Consider the following 14,331-nt stretch of genomic DNA (forward strand, 5'->3'; position numbering starts at 1 on the left):
TCCCGGGGCCGCGGGGAGGGGCGGGGCGCCGCCGGGGCCTCCGGCCGCGAAGGGGCGGGACGATGGGGCCCCACCCTGGCGCGGGCGGGCGGGAAGCGGCGTGCGCTCCGGCCCCGGCGCGGTCGCCCGCTCGCCGCTGCGGCTGGAGCGAGGCTGAGGCTGGAGCGAGCGGGCGGGGCGGGACCGGGGTGGGGGGGTGGGTGGCGCGGGTAGGAGCGCGGAGGAGGGAGGAGGCGGCGGCGGCGGCGGCGCGTGTGGCGGGCGGGAGGGCGGCTGGCACCCGGCTTGTAAATAAACTGCGATGCTGTCTCGGGCTCGCCGGCCCGGGTGCCGCCGCCGCCGCCGCCGCTCCGGAGCGCCGGTGCCGGGCTCCCGCCGCCGCGCGCCCTAGCGCCTCCGCGCCAGCCTCGCGTGCCCTCGCCCGCCCCTCGCAGCCCGCGGCCCGCGCCCCCCGGGGTCCCGCGGTTGACCCGCGCGGGATGTGACCCCTCCCCCCTGCCCCCCGGGGCCCCGCCTTAGCCTGCTTTTGGAGGGGGGGGTGGGGAGGGGCGCGCGGATCATGGCATTGGAGTTCCCGGGCTCGCCGCCGCCGCCGCCGCCTCTTCCACGCACCCCGAGCGCCCCTTCTTCCCGGAGCAGCTGCGGAGAAGGCGAAGCGGCCGGCGGGGGCGAGGCTGATGGGGCTCAAGGCGCGCAGGGCGGCGGGGGCGGCTGGCGGCGGCGGCGACGGGGGCGGCGGCGGCGGCGGCGGCGGGGCCCCTAACCCGGCCGGAGGGGACGCGGCGGCGGCGGCGGGCGACGAGGAGCGGAAAGTGGGGCTGGCGCCGGGCGACGTGGAGCAAGTCACCTTGGCGCTCGGGGCCGGAGCTGACAAAGACGGGACTCTGCTGCTGGAGGGCGGCGGCCGCGACGAGGGGCTGCGGAGGACCCCGCAGGGCATCGGGCTCCTGGCCAAGACCCCCCTGAGCCGCCCTGTCAAGAGGAACAACGCCAAGTACCGACGCATCCAAACTTTGATCTACGACGCCCTCGAGAGACCGCGGGGCTGGGCGCTGCTCTACCACGCGCTCGTGTGAGTACCGGGCCGCTCGGGGCGCCCGTCGGAGGCGGCGTGTGGCTGGGGGTTCGTGGGGGGGGGGGGTTGGGTGGGCTGGAGCTGGGGACGGCTGTGAGGCTTCAAAGTCCAGGGGCGCCCGTCCGCCGAACTGGAGACCAGCCTGCCCTGTGCTGTGTAGGTGTGTGTGTGTCTGTGGACCACTCTCTGTATGTTGGACACCAGGGCTTGAAAGATCCAACCGTGGCTCCTCAGCTCATTTGGAGACCGCTTTGGCCTGTGTGTGTGCGCGCGGGTGCGCAGTTATGGCACCTTCTCCGGATGTTGGTATCCAAGCTTAAAAGAATTATGTGGTTTTTCTAATTAACGAGGAGGTCGAACGGGATAAAGCGGATCTTCCCATGCGCTCTGTGGCTCTGCTCGGGGTGGGTCCCTTCTACTTGGGGTCGCTGCTGACTTTAAATGATACATTCTGGAGTTGGGGATGGGAGTGGTACACTGCCCACAGTGGAGTGTGCGTGTGTGTGTGTGTGTGTGTGTGTGTGTGTGTGTATGAGCGCGGGTGTCGATGGCTTGCTTGTGCTACCTTCTTAAGCCTCCATTCTCGTATGGAATGGAACGTGGTTTGCTCCAGTTGGGGACTTGGACTGGCCAAAATGCATGTTTTAGGTTTCTTTTTAGGGAAGTTAATGAGAGAGAGAGGGATGGGGGGAGATTGATTGTGATTCTCAGGCTCTAAGCCTAGACTGAAGGGTGAGGGCTTAACAGTGCCAGTAGGTGGGGGCCAGGGATCATTTTGGCTGAAACATCTCCATAATTTGGTCTTAATAGCCCCTCAACCGCTTGCCTTTCTCTTGCTTTGGCTGGGCAAGGGCAGCGGAAGTGTGAAGGGGCCTGGGCTGAAGGTTTGCCCCCTGGAAAGAGTCTCCTTCTAGGCAGGATGTAAATGCGTGGTGGGAAGGAAGATGGAACTTCTTCTGCTCCTGACACTCTGGCTAGAAAATCCTGCTGGACTGGGGGAGAGGACGAAGATGGTAGTGGTGGCCTCTCTCCAGGAGGGGAAATCACAGCTGTCAGCACGCATCTCAGGGCTGGCAGGGCACTTCAGGTACCCCTTGCTTCCCGTCTGTGGCTTAGTCATCTTGATGGCTGCTTCTTAGGAGTCTGTACCGTTACCAGGGTTTTGGCGGGGCATCGGCCAAGACCTTGACCCTTCTTGTGCCTTTAGCAATGGATATTCCTCTCTGTCCTTCTCCAATTGACCCATGACCGACGTGGTGGGAAGGAGTTCGGGGAGCCTTGGAGTTAAACACTACCTGCCAATCTTCCTTGGTTGGAAAGGCTTTTCCAGCTTTGGCCACCAGGTGGAGGCGTCTGCACAGGACCTCAGGCTTGGCAACAGGTTTCATCAGAGAGGTTACCGAAGCCTGGAAAGGGTGCCTTCCGGAAACTGAGGAACTAAGGACATCCAGCCAGGAACATGGGTTCTGGGGGGTGGTGGGACGCAGAGGGGGGCGGTCCAGCCTTTGGCATTCATGTCTGCGTGTATTTGCAGGTGTTAGTGGCTGGACAGAAGGGTTAGCAATTGTTGCTCTTCCATTTGCTTTCTTCAGGTGGTAAAAGGGGATTGAAAGATATTCGTCTCTGTCTCAAGTGCTGTATTTAGTTAAATTGAACTGAAGATAATACTGGAATATGGGATAATAAAAAAGGCACACGAATTATTTGAGTGCACACAAACATACACAGCCTCACGTGTCCTTTTGCACGTAAATGGTGTTCAGTACGTGTTGGCTGACTTCCGAACCTGGGGTCCCACTGGAGTTTGTGGGCTCCCTCTTTCTTCTCCTCCCACCTTTCCCAGCCAGCGCTCCAGCCCTGTCTTGACCAGTCTGGGGAAGGGATAGGTAAGGCCTCAATGTTACCCTTCTCTAGAATTATTCCATCACCTGGAAGCAGGTTTGGGAATGCCAAAATCTGTATGTAGTCTCAGTTTCCCAGAGAGGATCCAGGAAAATTTCAAACTATGGAAGGAGAAAGGCACTTTCACACAGGCGAATCATTTATTTCATTTCATTCTCACCGTGATTCTATGATGTGGGAATTGTTCCCTACATTTGATAGGTGAAGATACGAAAACTAAAACAGATAGCACCACTTGTCCAGGATCACGTAGCTGGAGCTCACATATGAATGCAGTGGGTCACCTCTTGTTTTTGAGCCCGGATTCCAGTTCTGACCCTCTTCCAACAATTGCGGGACTCTGGGTATTTTACCAGGCGTCCTTGGATGCCTCTCACCCCATTGGTAACAGAGGACTCTTAGTCCCGCCTCTGCCTCCCCTTCATAGCTCCCAGCTGGCAAATGGCTGGGAATGGAGTTTGGAATCAAAGCAGGGGCTGCTCAGAAGCCAGGGAACCCCAGTGTTAGGGAAACGCGACATGGCCTGGGGTGGCGGTGGTATTGGGATTCTGATTAATTGGGCATGAGACAGGAAAACCCATTGGGCTGGGTTTGAGCTCCTGATATTGAAGCAAACCTCGTTAGTGGAGGCATTGTACATCCTTCCTCCAGCTGAGGAGGAAGTCCGGTTAAGTGAATAAAACCATATCTTTCATTGATGATTCAGGATTTTGCAAGCACTGAAATTCGTGCTTCAAAGCAGCCATTATCTTATTCTGGGCTGTGCTTAATGGCAGAAGGCGAGCCAGGAATTTGGGCTGACCGTGGGCTCACAGGCTAGTGCACGCTTTTTTAAAAAAAATGAACCGGACCCATGAGATGTGGTTTTTTCCTTCTATCCCAAAGGCAGGATACAGCAAATGTGAGAATCAAAGACCGCACCCGTCCCCCCCCTACCCCGCCGCCCCTGCTCCCTTTGCCTTAAATGCCCATCCCTTGCTTTCTCCTGGCTACTCACTTTCACCTTGGCCGAGTTCTCACGTCACCTCCTCTGGGAGGTTTTTCCCCGACCCTCCAGCTGAGCTAGAATTGCCCCTCCTCGGCAGCATTCCCCAAGCATAGGATTTTGCACTGGACTGATCTGCTTGCTCATCTCCCCTGGCAGAACTGAGAACTACTTTGAGGAAGGGCTGTGTGGTGTCTTAGCCACCTCAGTCCCCAGCAGGCTTCTGGGCTCACGGTAGTTACCCAGTAAGCGTTTGCTGAACGGATGAGTAAACGCATACTCTCAGGTTCCCCCAGACTTCGTTCTGCGTGGTTTTACTATTCTCAGAACGATAATAAGTAGTCAGCATTACGGAACGTTAATGATGAGAATAGCTCTCAGAAGTCTTCCAGTGGACAAGAGGGGAGAGGTGGGAGACCACGCTGTGACCCCAGTAAGGCTGATCACTTTCTCTGTATCTTTAGCTGCATGGCTGAAAAGGATTCTGATGCTGTAGAAAAGGGGCTGGACTTAAAGTTCACATCTGGACTCTGCCTTCAGCCTCTGTGACTTTGCATGAGCCAAGTTGGGGAAGATCTGTAAGTTGAGGATGATAAACACCCCATCACAGGGTGTTTTTTAGGCTTAAATAAAGTAGTGTGTATGAATGAAATTAGCCCAGTATTAGGCATGAAGTGTTTACTAGTTGATTCTGAAATAGGGTCTCCTTAAAACTCATAGCACACCTGCCACTGTGGCTGTCCTGAGGCTGTCTGGGGACTCCCCCTTCCTAGCCTGTTAGTGGGAAGATGCGCGCTTCATCTTGGCATTATTGCCGGACTGCCACCATACAAGCATCCCACTACCCTGACCACCTCTCCGTGGCCAGTTGCGTATGATCAATCAATCACCTGTTGACCCACCAATGATCACAAGAGATGCACACTGATTGCATTCTCAGGTAGACTGGCCCCTGGAACGTCGGGCAGGCAAGGCTGAGAGGTGAGGCGCAAGGACCCAGCAGCTGCTCTGGAAGGTAAAGGGCCCGGCTGGTGGACCTAGCGTATTGACTAAAGGAGCTACAGTCCTCAAGGTGGAGGAGAGACACTGGTCTCTCACTGAGACCCCTTAGTAAAGCAGAGTCTTAGCAAGTCTTTGAAGTAAGAGAAGTTTGATTTCCCAAACTTGCTTTGCCTCTTACAGCCAGTATGTTCTTGGGCAAGTTGCTGGATCTCTGAGTTTCAGTTTCTTCGTGTAAAAAAATGTTATCAATATAGACTCTTGTGGAGCTAAGAGCACCTTACATAGAAGAAGTGCTCAATAATAGATAGTAATTTGTGTTGTTAATGTTAGTCAATAGAAATGCCTTTGCTGTGCCTGGCACTCTTCTGGACATTGGCATTATAGCAGTAAACAAAATCAAGCAAAACAAAACAGTCTAATCTCTGTCCCAATAGAACATATATTCTCTAATAATATATTTTTTTTATTGGGGTGTAGTTGCTTTACGATGTTGTGTTAGTTTCTGTGGTACAACGAAGTGAATCAGCTATATGTATACATATATGCCCTCCCTCTAATAATATCTTAATAATATTCAATATCATCTAATAATAACATTAGTATTAGAAGAAATCTCAGAGTTTGGCCATCTGGTCAACTTCCCAGCCCAGGCGTAACGAATCCCTTGAACAGCATCTCAGCCAGTGCTACAACTTGTAATTCATTACGGAAGGGATGGACTGCTGGATTCAGTTCTCTCAACTGTTCTGTTTCTCTGACTCTATTCATCCCATCCCATTCATCCCTCTTCCTTTTCTGCCCCCATGTATCTTCTTCTTTCTCATTTCCCACTAGATGTTTGTCTTCTTAACCATCTCAGTTCATCCTCACTTTTTTCCTTACTCCATTAATTTCCTCTTTGCATTCTCTTCCTCAATTTTGTATGTTTCCTTCTCATTATTGAGAACCAAGGATTTTGAAAAGCTCTCATTCTTTTTTAAATAATTTTTATTTTATTGTGGTAAGAACTCTTAACACGAAATCTACCCTCAACAAATATTTAAGTGTGCAATACGTTATTGTTGACTGTAGGTACAGAGTTGTACAGCCGATCTCTCCTCTTGCTTAACTGAAACTTTATGCCTGTTGGTTAGTAACTCCCTCTTTCCCCTCCCTCCAGCCCTGCGGAGCCACCATTTTACTCTCTGACTCTATGAATTTGACTGTCTCAGATGCCTCATATAAGTAGACTTGTGCAATGTTTGTCTTTCTGTGATTGGCTTATTTCATTTAGCATAATGTCCTCAAGGTTCATCTATGTTGTCACATACTGCAGAATTTCCATCTTAAGACTGAGTAGTATTCCATTTTCTTTATCCATTCATCTGTTGATGGACATTTAGGTTGTTTCCACCTCTTGGCTAATGTGAATAGTACTTCAATGAACATGGAGGTGCTAATAGCTCTTTGATCCCCTGATAATAATGTTTTGAGTAAATACTCAGAAGTGGGATTGTTGGATCACATGATAGTTTTATTTTTAATTTTTGAGGAACTTCCATACTCTTTTCCAGCTGTACCATTTTGCATTTTCACCAACAATGTGTAAGGCTTGCAGTTTCTCTATATCCTCACCAACACTTATGGTCTCTTTCTTTTTGTTTGTTTGTTTTTTTTAAATAATAGCCATTCTGACAGGTGTGAGGTGATCTATATTGTGTCATGCTTTCTCAGTGGTAAGAGCATGGTCTTTGGAGTCAGACCTGGGTTTAATCCAACTCTGCTATTTCCTTACTTTGTGACCTGGAGCAATTTGCTCAACTTCCCTGGAGTTCAGTTTATTTCTGATATGGAGATAATAATACCTACACCCCCAGGATTGTTGTGAAATTTAATCAAGGCGATGATATTAAACACCTAAACATTGCATTGTGTTGATTTGCAACCTCAGGAGTTCCCCAGGTGAAATCTGAAATTGGTCGGGTACATGGAGGGCAAGGAGAGACCGAAGAAAGAGGCAGGCCACTCTGGATGAGTAGGTGGCGGGTTTAAGAAGCAGAGAACTTACATACGAGGCTTGTCTTGGGCAGCAAGACAGGTAGATATCCACACCCAACTGCCAGCATCTTAAAAGTTTATATAGAGGCCTTCACGGGGTTCAGTAACATACACTGTCCGGGTGGTCTCAACAACATATGCCCACTCAAGGCTGCATCCTTGCAAATGGCTCCCACTGTGGGCACAGTGGGCAGAGTTCATTCCCACCACTGGAGGGATGAGGAGCCAGCTGACAGGTCTACCGGTGGTCACGACCTCTCCATGACCTCCACCAACACGTTGTAGACTTCAGTAAATAGTGTTTCATTTTTGCTTCCCCTCTCAACCGTATTTAATCTGCCTTCTTCTGGTACCCCCCTCATAAAATCCATGCCCCCTCCCCTTTCTAATAATCTCATTTGATTTTTCTTCTCATTTTATGAACTTCCTGACTTCTTCCTGGCTTTCTTTCTTATGACATTTTCAAGCTGTTCAAGCAGAATGAAGAGGTCAAGTAAGGGGTGAACAACAACCCACAACATCAGATCTCTGGGCAGCAGTGAGGCTATATGCTGGGAATGGCAATGACCACAGGTGCCCTGTATTCACTTTCTAGGAAATGGGCTAACATCAAGTGGCCCTTCGTGCTAGAAGGGAGGGTACCCAGTGTCTCTCTTTTATAAATGAATGACAGATGCTGAGATTTGCCCAGGCTCTTGAAACTACTCCGGTGGTGGAGCTCGGATCACGCAGGAGTCCTCCACCCACGAGGTGGTGCTCTCTTCACCACGTCACGGTTCTCCTCTATAGAAGACAATGCACCAGAAGAGTAACAGAGAGGGACGGAAACTCCCCCTTCCAGGGTGAGGCGCTTTAGAGCTGCATTTCTGGAAGGTTCCCAGGGGAAACCAGTGCTGCTGGTCTGCAGACCACACTTGGAGTAACAAGGCTTCCCAGACTTTGATACACATGTGAATCACCTAGGCAAGAAGGCACCTTAAGAGAAATCTGGCAGACTCCACCTGAACCAAAGCCATCCAGCTTCTGTATAATGAGGCGAACTGACCCTACCTTCCTCCTGAATAGTTCAGTGGAAATTTACAACATACCTGCAGTCGTGCCTAAAATGACCTGAATCTAATCATGAAGAAATAACAAAGTCAAAGTCAAATGGTGGGACATCCTGCAAGATATCTGGCGTGGTCTCTTTCAAAGGGTGCATGTCATGAAAACAAACAAAGATGAGGATAGCTGTTTCAGTTAAAGGAGGCTAAAGGCACATGACAACCAAGTGCAATGCTTGAGAATCGACAAGTGGGACTGCATCAAACTCCTGCACCACAAAAGAAGCGATCAATCAAATGAAAAGGCAACTATGGTAGGGGAGAAGATATTTGCAACCATGTATTTGATGAGGGGTTAATATCCAAAATATATAAAGAATTCATACAACTCAGTAACAAGAAAGCAAATAATCTGATTTAAAAAATGGGCAAAGGTTCTGAATAGATATTTTTCCAAGAAGATATACAAATGGCCAACAGGCACATGAAAAGGTGCTCAACATCACTAATCATCAGGAAAATGCAAAATAAAACCACAATGAGCTATCACCTCACACCTGTCAGAATGGCTATCATCAAAAAGACAAGAAGTAACGAGTGTTGGCAAGGATGTGGAGAAAAGGGATCCCTTATGCACTGTTGGTGGGAATGTAAACTGGTGCAGCCACTATGGGAAAACAGTATGGAGGTTCCTCAAAAAAATTAAAAATAGAACTACCATATGGTCCAGCAATCCCAGTTCTGGATATATATCCAAAGGAGATGAAATCAGTATCTTAAAGAGCTATTTGCAGTCCCATGTTCATTGCTGTATTATTTACAATAGACTAGATTTGGAAACAACCTGAGTGTCCATTGTTGGATGAATGGATAAAGAAAATGTGGTATATATATATTAAAAAATGGAATATTTTCCAACCATAGAAAAGAAGCAGATCATGCTATTTGCAACAACATGGATGAACCTTGAGGGCATTATGGTAAGAGAAATAAGTCAGAGAGACACAAGTACTGTATTATCTCACTTATACAGGAATCTAAAAAAATTGAACTCAGGACCAGAGATCAGATTGGTGGTTGCCAGGGGCTGGGGGGTGCAGGAAATGGATGAAGATGGTCAAAGGGTACAAACTTCCAGTTATAAGATGAATAGGTTCTGGGGATCTAATGTACAGCATGGTGACTATAGTTAAAAATAACTCTGTTGTATAACTGAAAGTTGCTAAGAGAGCAGATCCTAAAAATTCTCACAAAAAAAAAAAATCAACTATGTGAGGTGTTGGATGTGTTTATGAACCTTATTGCGGTTATCATTTCATAATATATATGCATATTTAATCACCACATCATGTACCTTAAACTTATGCAATGTTATATGTCAATTATATGTCAGTAAAGCTGGAAAAAACACAAACCAACCAATGCAATTCATGATTCTTGATTGGATCCTGAATTAAAAAAATAACAATAAAAGATATTATTATAGGGACAATTAAGAAAATTTGAACAAGGATTCCATATGAGATGACAATATATATCCAAATTTAATTTCTTGAGTATGATAATTGCATTTCGGTTATGCAGATGAAGGTTTTTTTTTTTTTTCAAGAGACGTGTGCTGTAATATTTAGTGGTGAAGTGTCATGATATCTGCAACTTACTTTCAAGTGGTTCAGCACACATACAGACTCTGTAAGTGTGATTGTATGTGTACACAATACATACACAGGGGAGGAGGGAGAAGGAAGAAAACATGGCAAATACATGCACGGGGAAGAGGGAGAAGGAAGAAAACATGGCAAATACATAGGGGAAGAGGGAGAAGGAAGAAAACATGGCAAATACATAGGGGAAGAGGGAGAAGGAAGAAAACATGGCAAATACATGCACGGGGAAGAGGGAGAAGGAAGAAAACATGGCAAATACATAGGGGAAGAGGGAGAAGGAAGAAAACATGGCAAATACATGCACAGGGGAAGAGGGAGAAGGAAGAAAACATGGCAAAAATATTAACACTTGGAAAATCTAGGGAAAGCTTATATGTGTGGATTATATTACACTTCTAATTAAAAACATTTTTAAATAAAAAGTTAAAAATACTTTTTAAAAAAAAAAAAAAAGACAAACACACCCAAACAGCACAGAGCACATACCTGAATACAGATGAAGGCCTCACCCCAGAAACTGATACCATTGCTCTGTGGGTCCAGGCATCACTGTTAAGTGATTCTCATATGAAGCCAGGCCTGAAAACCATTGGCTGAGCTGAACGGGCTTTCTTAGATTCACGGATTCTGTATAGACCGTGCCTCAAAGTTCCTCTCCACCTTGGGTTTTTTTTGTTTTTAATTTAAAAATTTTTTTAATTAAAAAAAATTTATTAAGTATAGTTGATTTACAATGTTGTGTTAGTTTCAGATGTACAACAAAGTGATTTGGTTATACATATATACGTATATATATATTCCTTTTCAGTTTCTTCTCCCTTATAGGTTATTACAAAATATTGAGTATAGTTCCCTATGCTTTGTCCAGGTGATGGGAAACATCCAGGAGAAAGGTGCAGTTTAGAATGCTAAGGTCATTCATTTCAAGGCCACACGTACTGACTCAAATGCCAAGCTTCGTGCCAGGACGTTGAGGGAGATGAGCCATGCCTAATTCTTTCCCTGTGGAGGTGGAGACTGGAAACGACTAAATGTAAATAGCCTAGCAAATGCAGTAATAGCATGCAAATGAGGAACGCAGGCATGCAGAATGGGGAAGGCACTGTTGTCTCCTTTGCTAAGGGAGACTTCTGCAAAGGAGGTGTAAGCAAGTGGGGAGACGATGGAGAAATTTACTGATGGCCATTGACGACTCATCTCCCCCTCCTACTAGGAGGACTAATAATTCAGAACACTGAATTATTACTCTTGCACTATTTGGAGGTTCCCCCTTTCGTCTGTATTCATTTAAAAAGATTCCATCAACTTTTAAAAGGTTCCTAAATCAAGTGTGACCCTATGGTCTTTTCCAGAGAATCAAGGTCCTGCTCTCTTTCTCTTTTTGGCTTGGGTTTCAAAGTTTGGCATTAATGAAAACAAGATTTGGTGCATCTTTGGACCACAGAGCAGTGTGAAGGGAAGCATGTGAAAGGTCTTCAAAGTTGGATTGACTAAAACCCATTTTAGACACTGTGATATGTGGTTCTGGTGTGGGATGGCTGGAGATGGCTGTGAGTTTGTCAGAAATGCATTGGGTAAGTCGTTTGAAGATGTGTGATTCAGACACCTCCCTTGTCTCACAGTCTGCAAATACTTACCGTGTAGGATTGATGGAGAATCCCATGAGGCAGCGTGTGAGGAAGCACTTTGGAAAGTACAGAGGGAGCGGCATTCTGAGGTAGCATCTTCCGAAAGCTGTACGAGGAGCAGACAGGTCCCACAGTTGGGTTTTGGGTTTGGGCATTTGCCCAGGGACAGATTTGCCACGTTTCTGTCTGTGTTGCATCACCTGAACATCACTGGGTATTTTAATCGGGAACCCATTAACGGTATGACTTAGTACGTGTGCTACAGGGATGTTGGCTTCCCTAGGTTGATTGCCTTTTAGGAGAATGAAGAGAAAGAGGTTTGGAGATGACAAGACAGCAGTCAATACCGAGGTTTCAGGTCACCTCTAGTTTGGCAGGTGTCATAGGATGCAAATCAGATCCCATCCAGTTGTACCCTTGTTGGATGGAACTTTTCATTCTGCCACAGAAGGGATAGAGGGTTTTGTTTGAGATGTTTTCTGAAGAGAACAAATTGGGTTATAACTCGGGAACAAGATTGCTTCTTGCATGTAGTTTATGAAGAACAAGAGTAAATACTTATGTGGTTGGCTCATGGGGCGTCCTGTACGTAGGCTCTGCTCGGCTTCCTCCTGAGGTGGGCTTCTGTCCGTGCTGAAGACCTCAGGGTTTCCTCAGGATCGCCTTTTCCTCTTCTTCATCCTCCCCTCCTTCAAGAGACGTAAGATCCTTTGGACCCTGTAAGAGTATAACAGCTGAGTTGGGGCATATAAAACCAAGATATCAATAATAACCAACATTTTTACATCATTTTGTAGTTTATTATATTCCCTCTTGGGCAGTGCTGCCAGGACACTTGCTTTAGAAGTATTAGCCAAATGGCTGTTACAGCAGGGCCCTTCTTACAAATTCGCCAAATCTGTTTTTTCTACAATGTTGTATCTCAGGAGCCTGTCCATGGAGTTTCTTTGCCATTAGATTTTTTGTAAACCTGCCATAGCGGTTCAAGTCCATCTCTACCTTTATGGATGTCTTTTGTAGGGGATGGGGTGAAATATTATCCAACGTGACTTGAAAATATCGAGCCAAGGGAATGTGTTCATCCGGTCCAGGCCATCTGCACTAATGGAAAATCACTCAGCACTATCTCACTGTGGATCTCCCTACTCCTGCCCGTTCCTAAAACCCCAGCTTCGGCTTTATCTCACCCCACGTATATCAGTTTCGGCTGTTTCTCCACCTAGTGAGGCCAGTCCAGAAAATGAAACCTTAGGAACCAGCAAGTCTGATCAGGCTAAACAGCAGTTTAGGGGATTTATGAACCTGGAGAGAGGCACTTGGCAGATTACAAAAATCAGAGACCATTAGAACTGTAGAGAAGAGGTAACTGAGGCCCAGGGCAGTGAGAAACTTGCCTAAGGTCACTTTGATGGCAAAGGGAGGACTTGAACTCAGATCTTCTTCTTCCAAGGCTGGCTTCCATTCAGCCACATCAGCTTTCCCTCGTGGTCTTCCAATGGCTTTGTACCAATGGAGCAGTCTTACCCATAGCATGACTTTTCTGGGTTGCCTTGTCTCGGGGTCTGGATCAAATAAGCAGAAGAAAGAGTAAAGCCAAGTGCAGACTATACAGGCATCCATTCACAGGCCCCAGCTGGCCTCTTGCCAAGGAGGGTTTCTCTTCCTGTTGAAATTCCTTGTGCCTTGATCCTCTTTTCTCCACCCTACCCCCCAAATCCAGCCCTCTACCAAGAGTCATATAAAATGCTCTCTGATCTCCCTTGAGTCCAACATTAAGTTGGGGCATTCAAAACCAGCGTATCAGTGATCACTAATGTTTTTATCCATTTGGGTTATTATTCTGTCACCTGTGGGGCAGCACCATCATCTGGCCCATTCATGGAAACCTGATCTGTTTTCATTAATAACAGTCACTGGTATTTATAGAGTTATTTCCCTGTGCCACGTTGGGCTAAGCGCTCTTAATGTTTTTTCTAAGGTGTGGCTGAGAGCCCAGCCCCTAGGAGACCCAAGCTCTCACCCTGAGCCCTGGGCTAGTTTGCTCTGTTGTCTCCGACAGGTCATTGTACTCGTAAGAGCCCCAGTGTTTCATCTGATAAATGGCCCTAATATTCCCTGCCCCACATTGAAAGGATTTAATGAATGAACTCATGATGTACTCAGGGGAGGCTACCACTGCATCTTACTTTGTGTCCCCCCAGAAGCTCCCTGAGGCAAGGTGCTCAGTGCAAGTGGTTTATTTAACGCACAGTCGTGCAATCTGGTTTTCAGTATCTCCCCTTTGAGGAGTCTTTTTGGACGCTTTCTTCCCTGATTGCGCCCACCCATGATGTTTTAATACCACAGGTATACTGTGTATCCTTTATGTACTGTATTTATGTCTGGGCTCCAGGCTCCATATATAAAGAGAGTAAGATTTTTTTTCCCCACCCCCCACTCCAAGAACCAACTTTGCCCCCTTGGAGGCAGTACCCAACGCTATTGAGAATGCATGATTTAGGAGGTGATTCTGAGAAAAATTGGAAAAATAAGTAAAATTGGAGCAAGTGGGGAAATAAGACACGAAAGACAATGCAGACTGTAAGGATGCATTTATCATCAAGCAGGTCACCGTGCGGGTTAATGAACACTGGTCCTCCCGGGGACCCCTGTAACGCAGTGTAGAACGGTGCAGAATTATCCTCAGACTCCATCCATCATTGGCTCAGGGCTGGTCCCAGGGGTATCACCTCTCAGAGAAACCCCTTAGACAAAAATGGGGGCGTTTGCCAAAGGTATTTGTTTGCGGAAGGCCACCTTTAACAGGTGCTGGGAGAAGGTGCTGAGGAAGAGTGAGGGGGCATTGACAGCAACTGCTGTACATTGTCTCATTCTGAAGTGAAGAAAATACTGGAACTTGTGGTTCACAAATGTTTCTGTGTTTTTTTTTTTTTTTCCCAGTGGTTCTTAAGTAAAGGAAGTCTTGTGGCCTCAGGGTCGTGGTAATCCTGTA

General features: G+C 47.4%; 1 protein-coding gene across 1 annotated transcript in view; it reads left to right on the top strand.

The window, feature by feature from the left end:
• The first annotated feature begins 228 nt into the window (after positions 1 to 228).
• The window catches only part of KCNQ3 (potassium voltage-gated channel subfamily Q member 3), a 304,476-nt gene continuing 290,373 nt past the window's right edge, over positions 229 to 14,331 (top strand). Inside the window, 3 exon segments of the mRNA XM_082363767.1 lie at positions 229 to 691; positions 694 to 741; positions 744 to 1,072. Of these exon segments, the coding sequence (XP_082219893.1) occupies positions 560 to 691; positions 694 to 741; positions 744 to 1,072 (509 nt within the window). The 5' untranslated portion in view covers positions 229 to 559.

Source organism: Balaenoptera borealis (genome assembly GCF_965194805.1).
Source record: "Balaenoptera borealis genome assembly, chromosome: 17".
In the NCBI taxonomy this organism is placed as follows: Eukaryota; Metazoa; Chordata; class Mammalia; order Artiodactyla; family Balaenopteridae; genus Balaenoptera; species Balaenoptera borealis.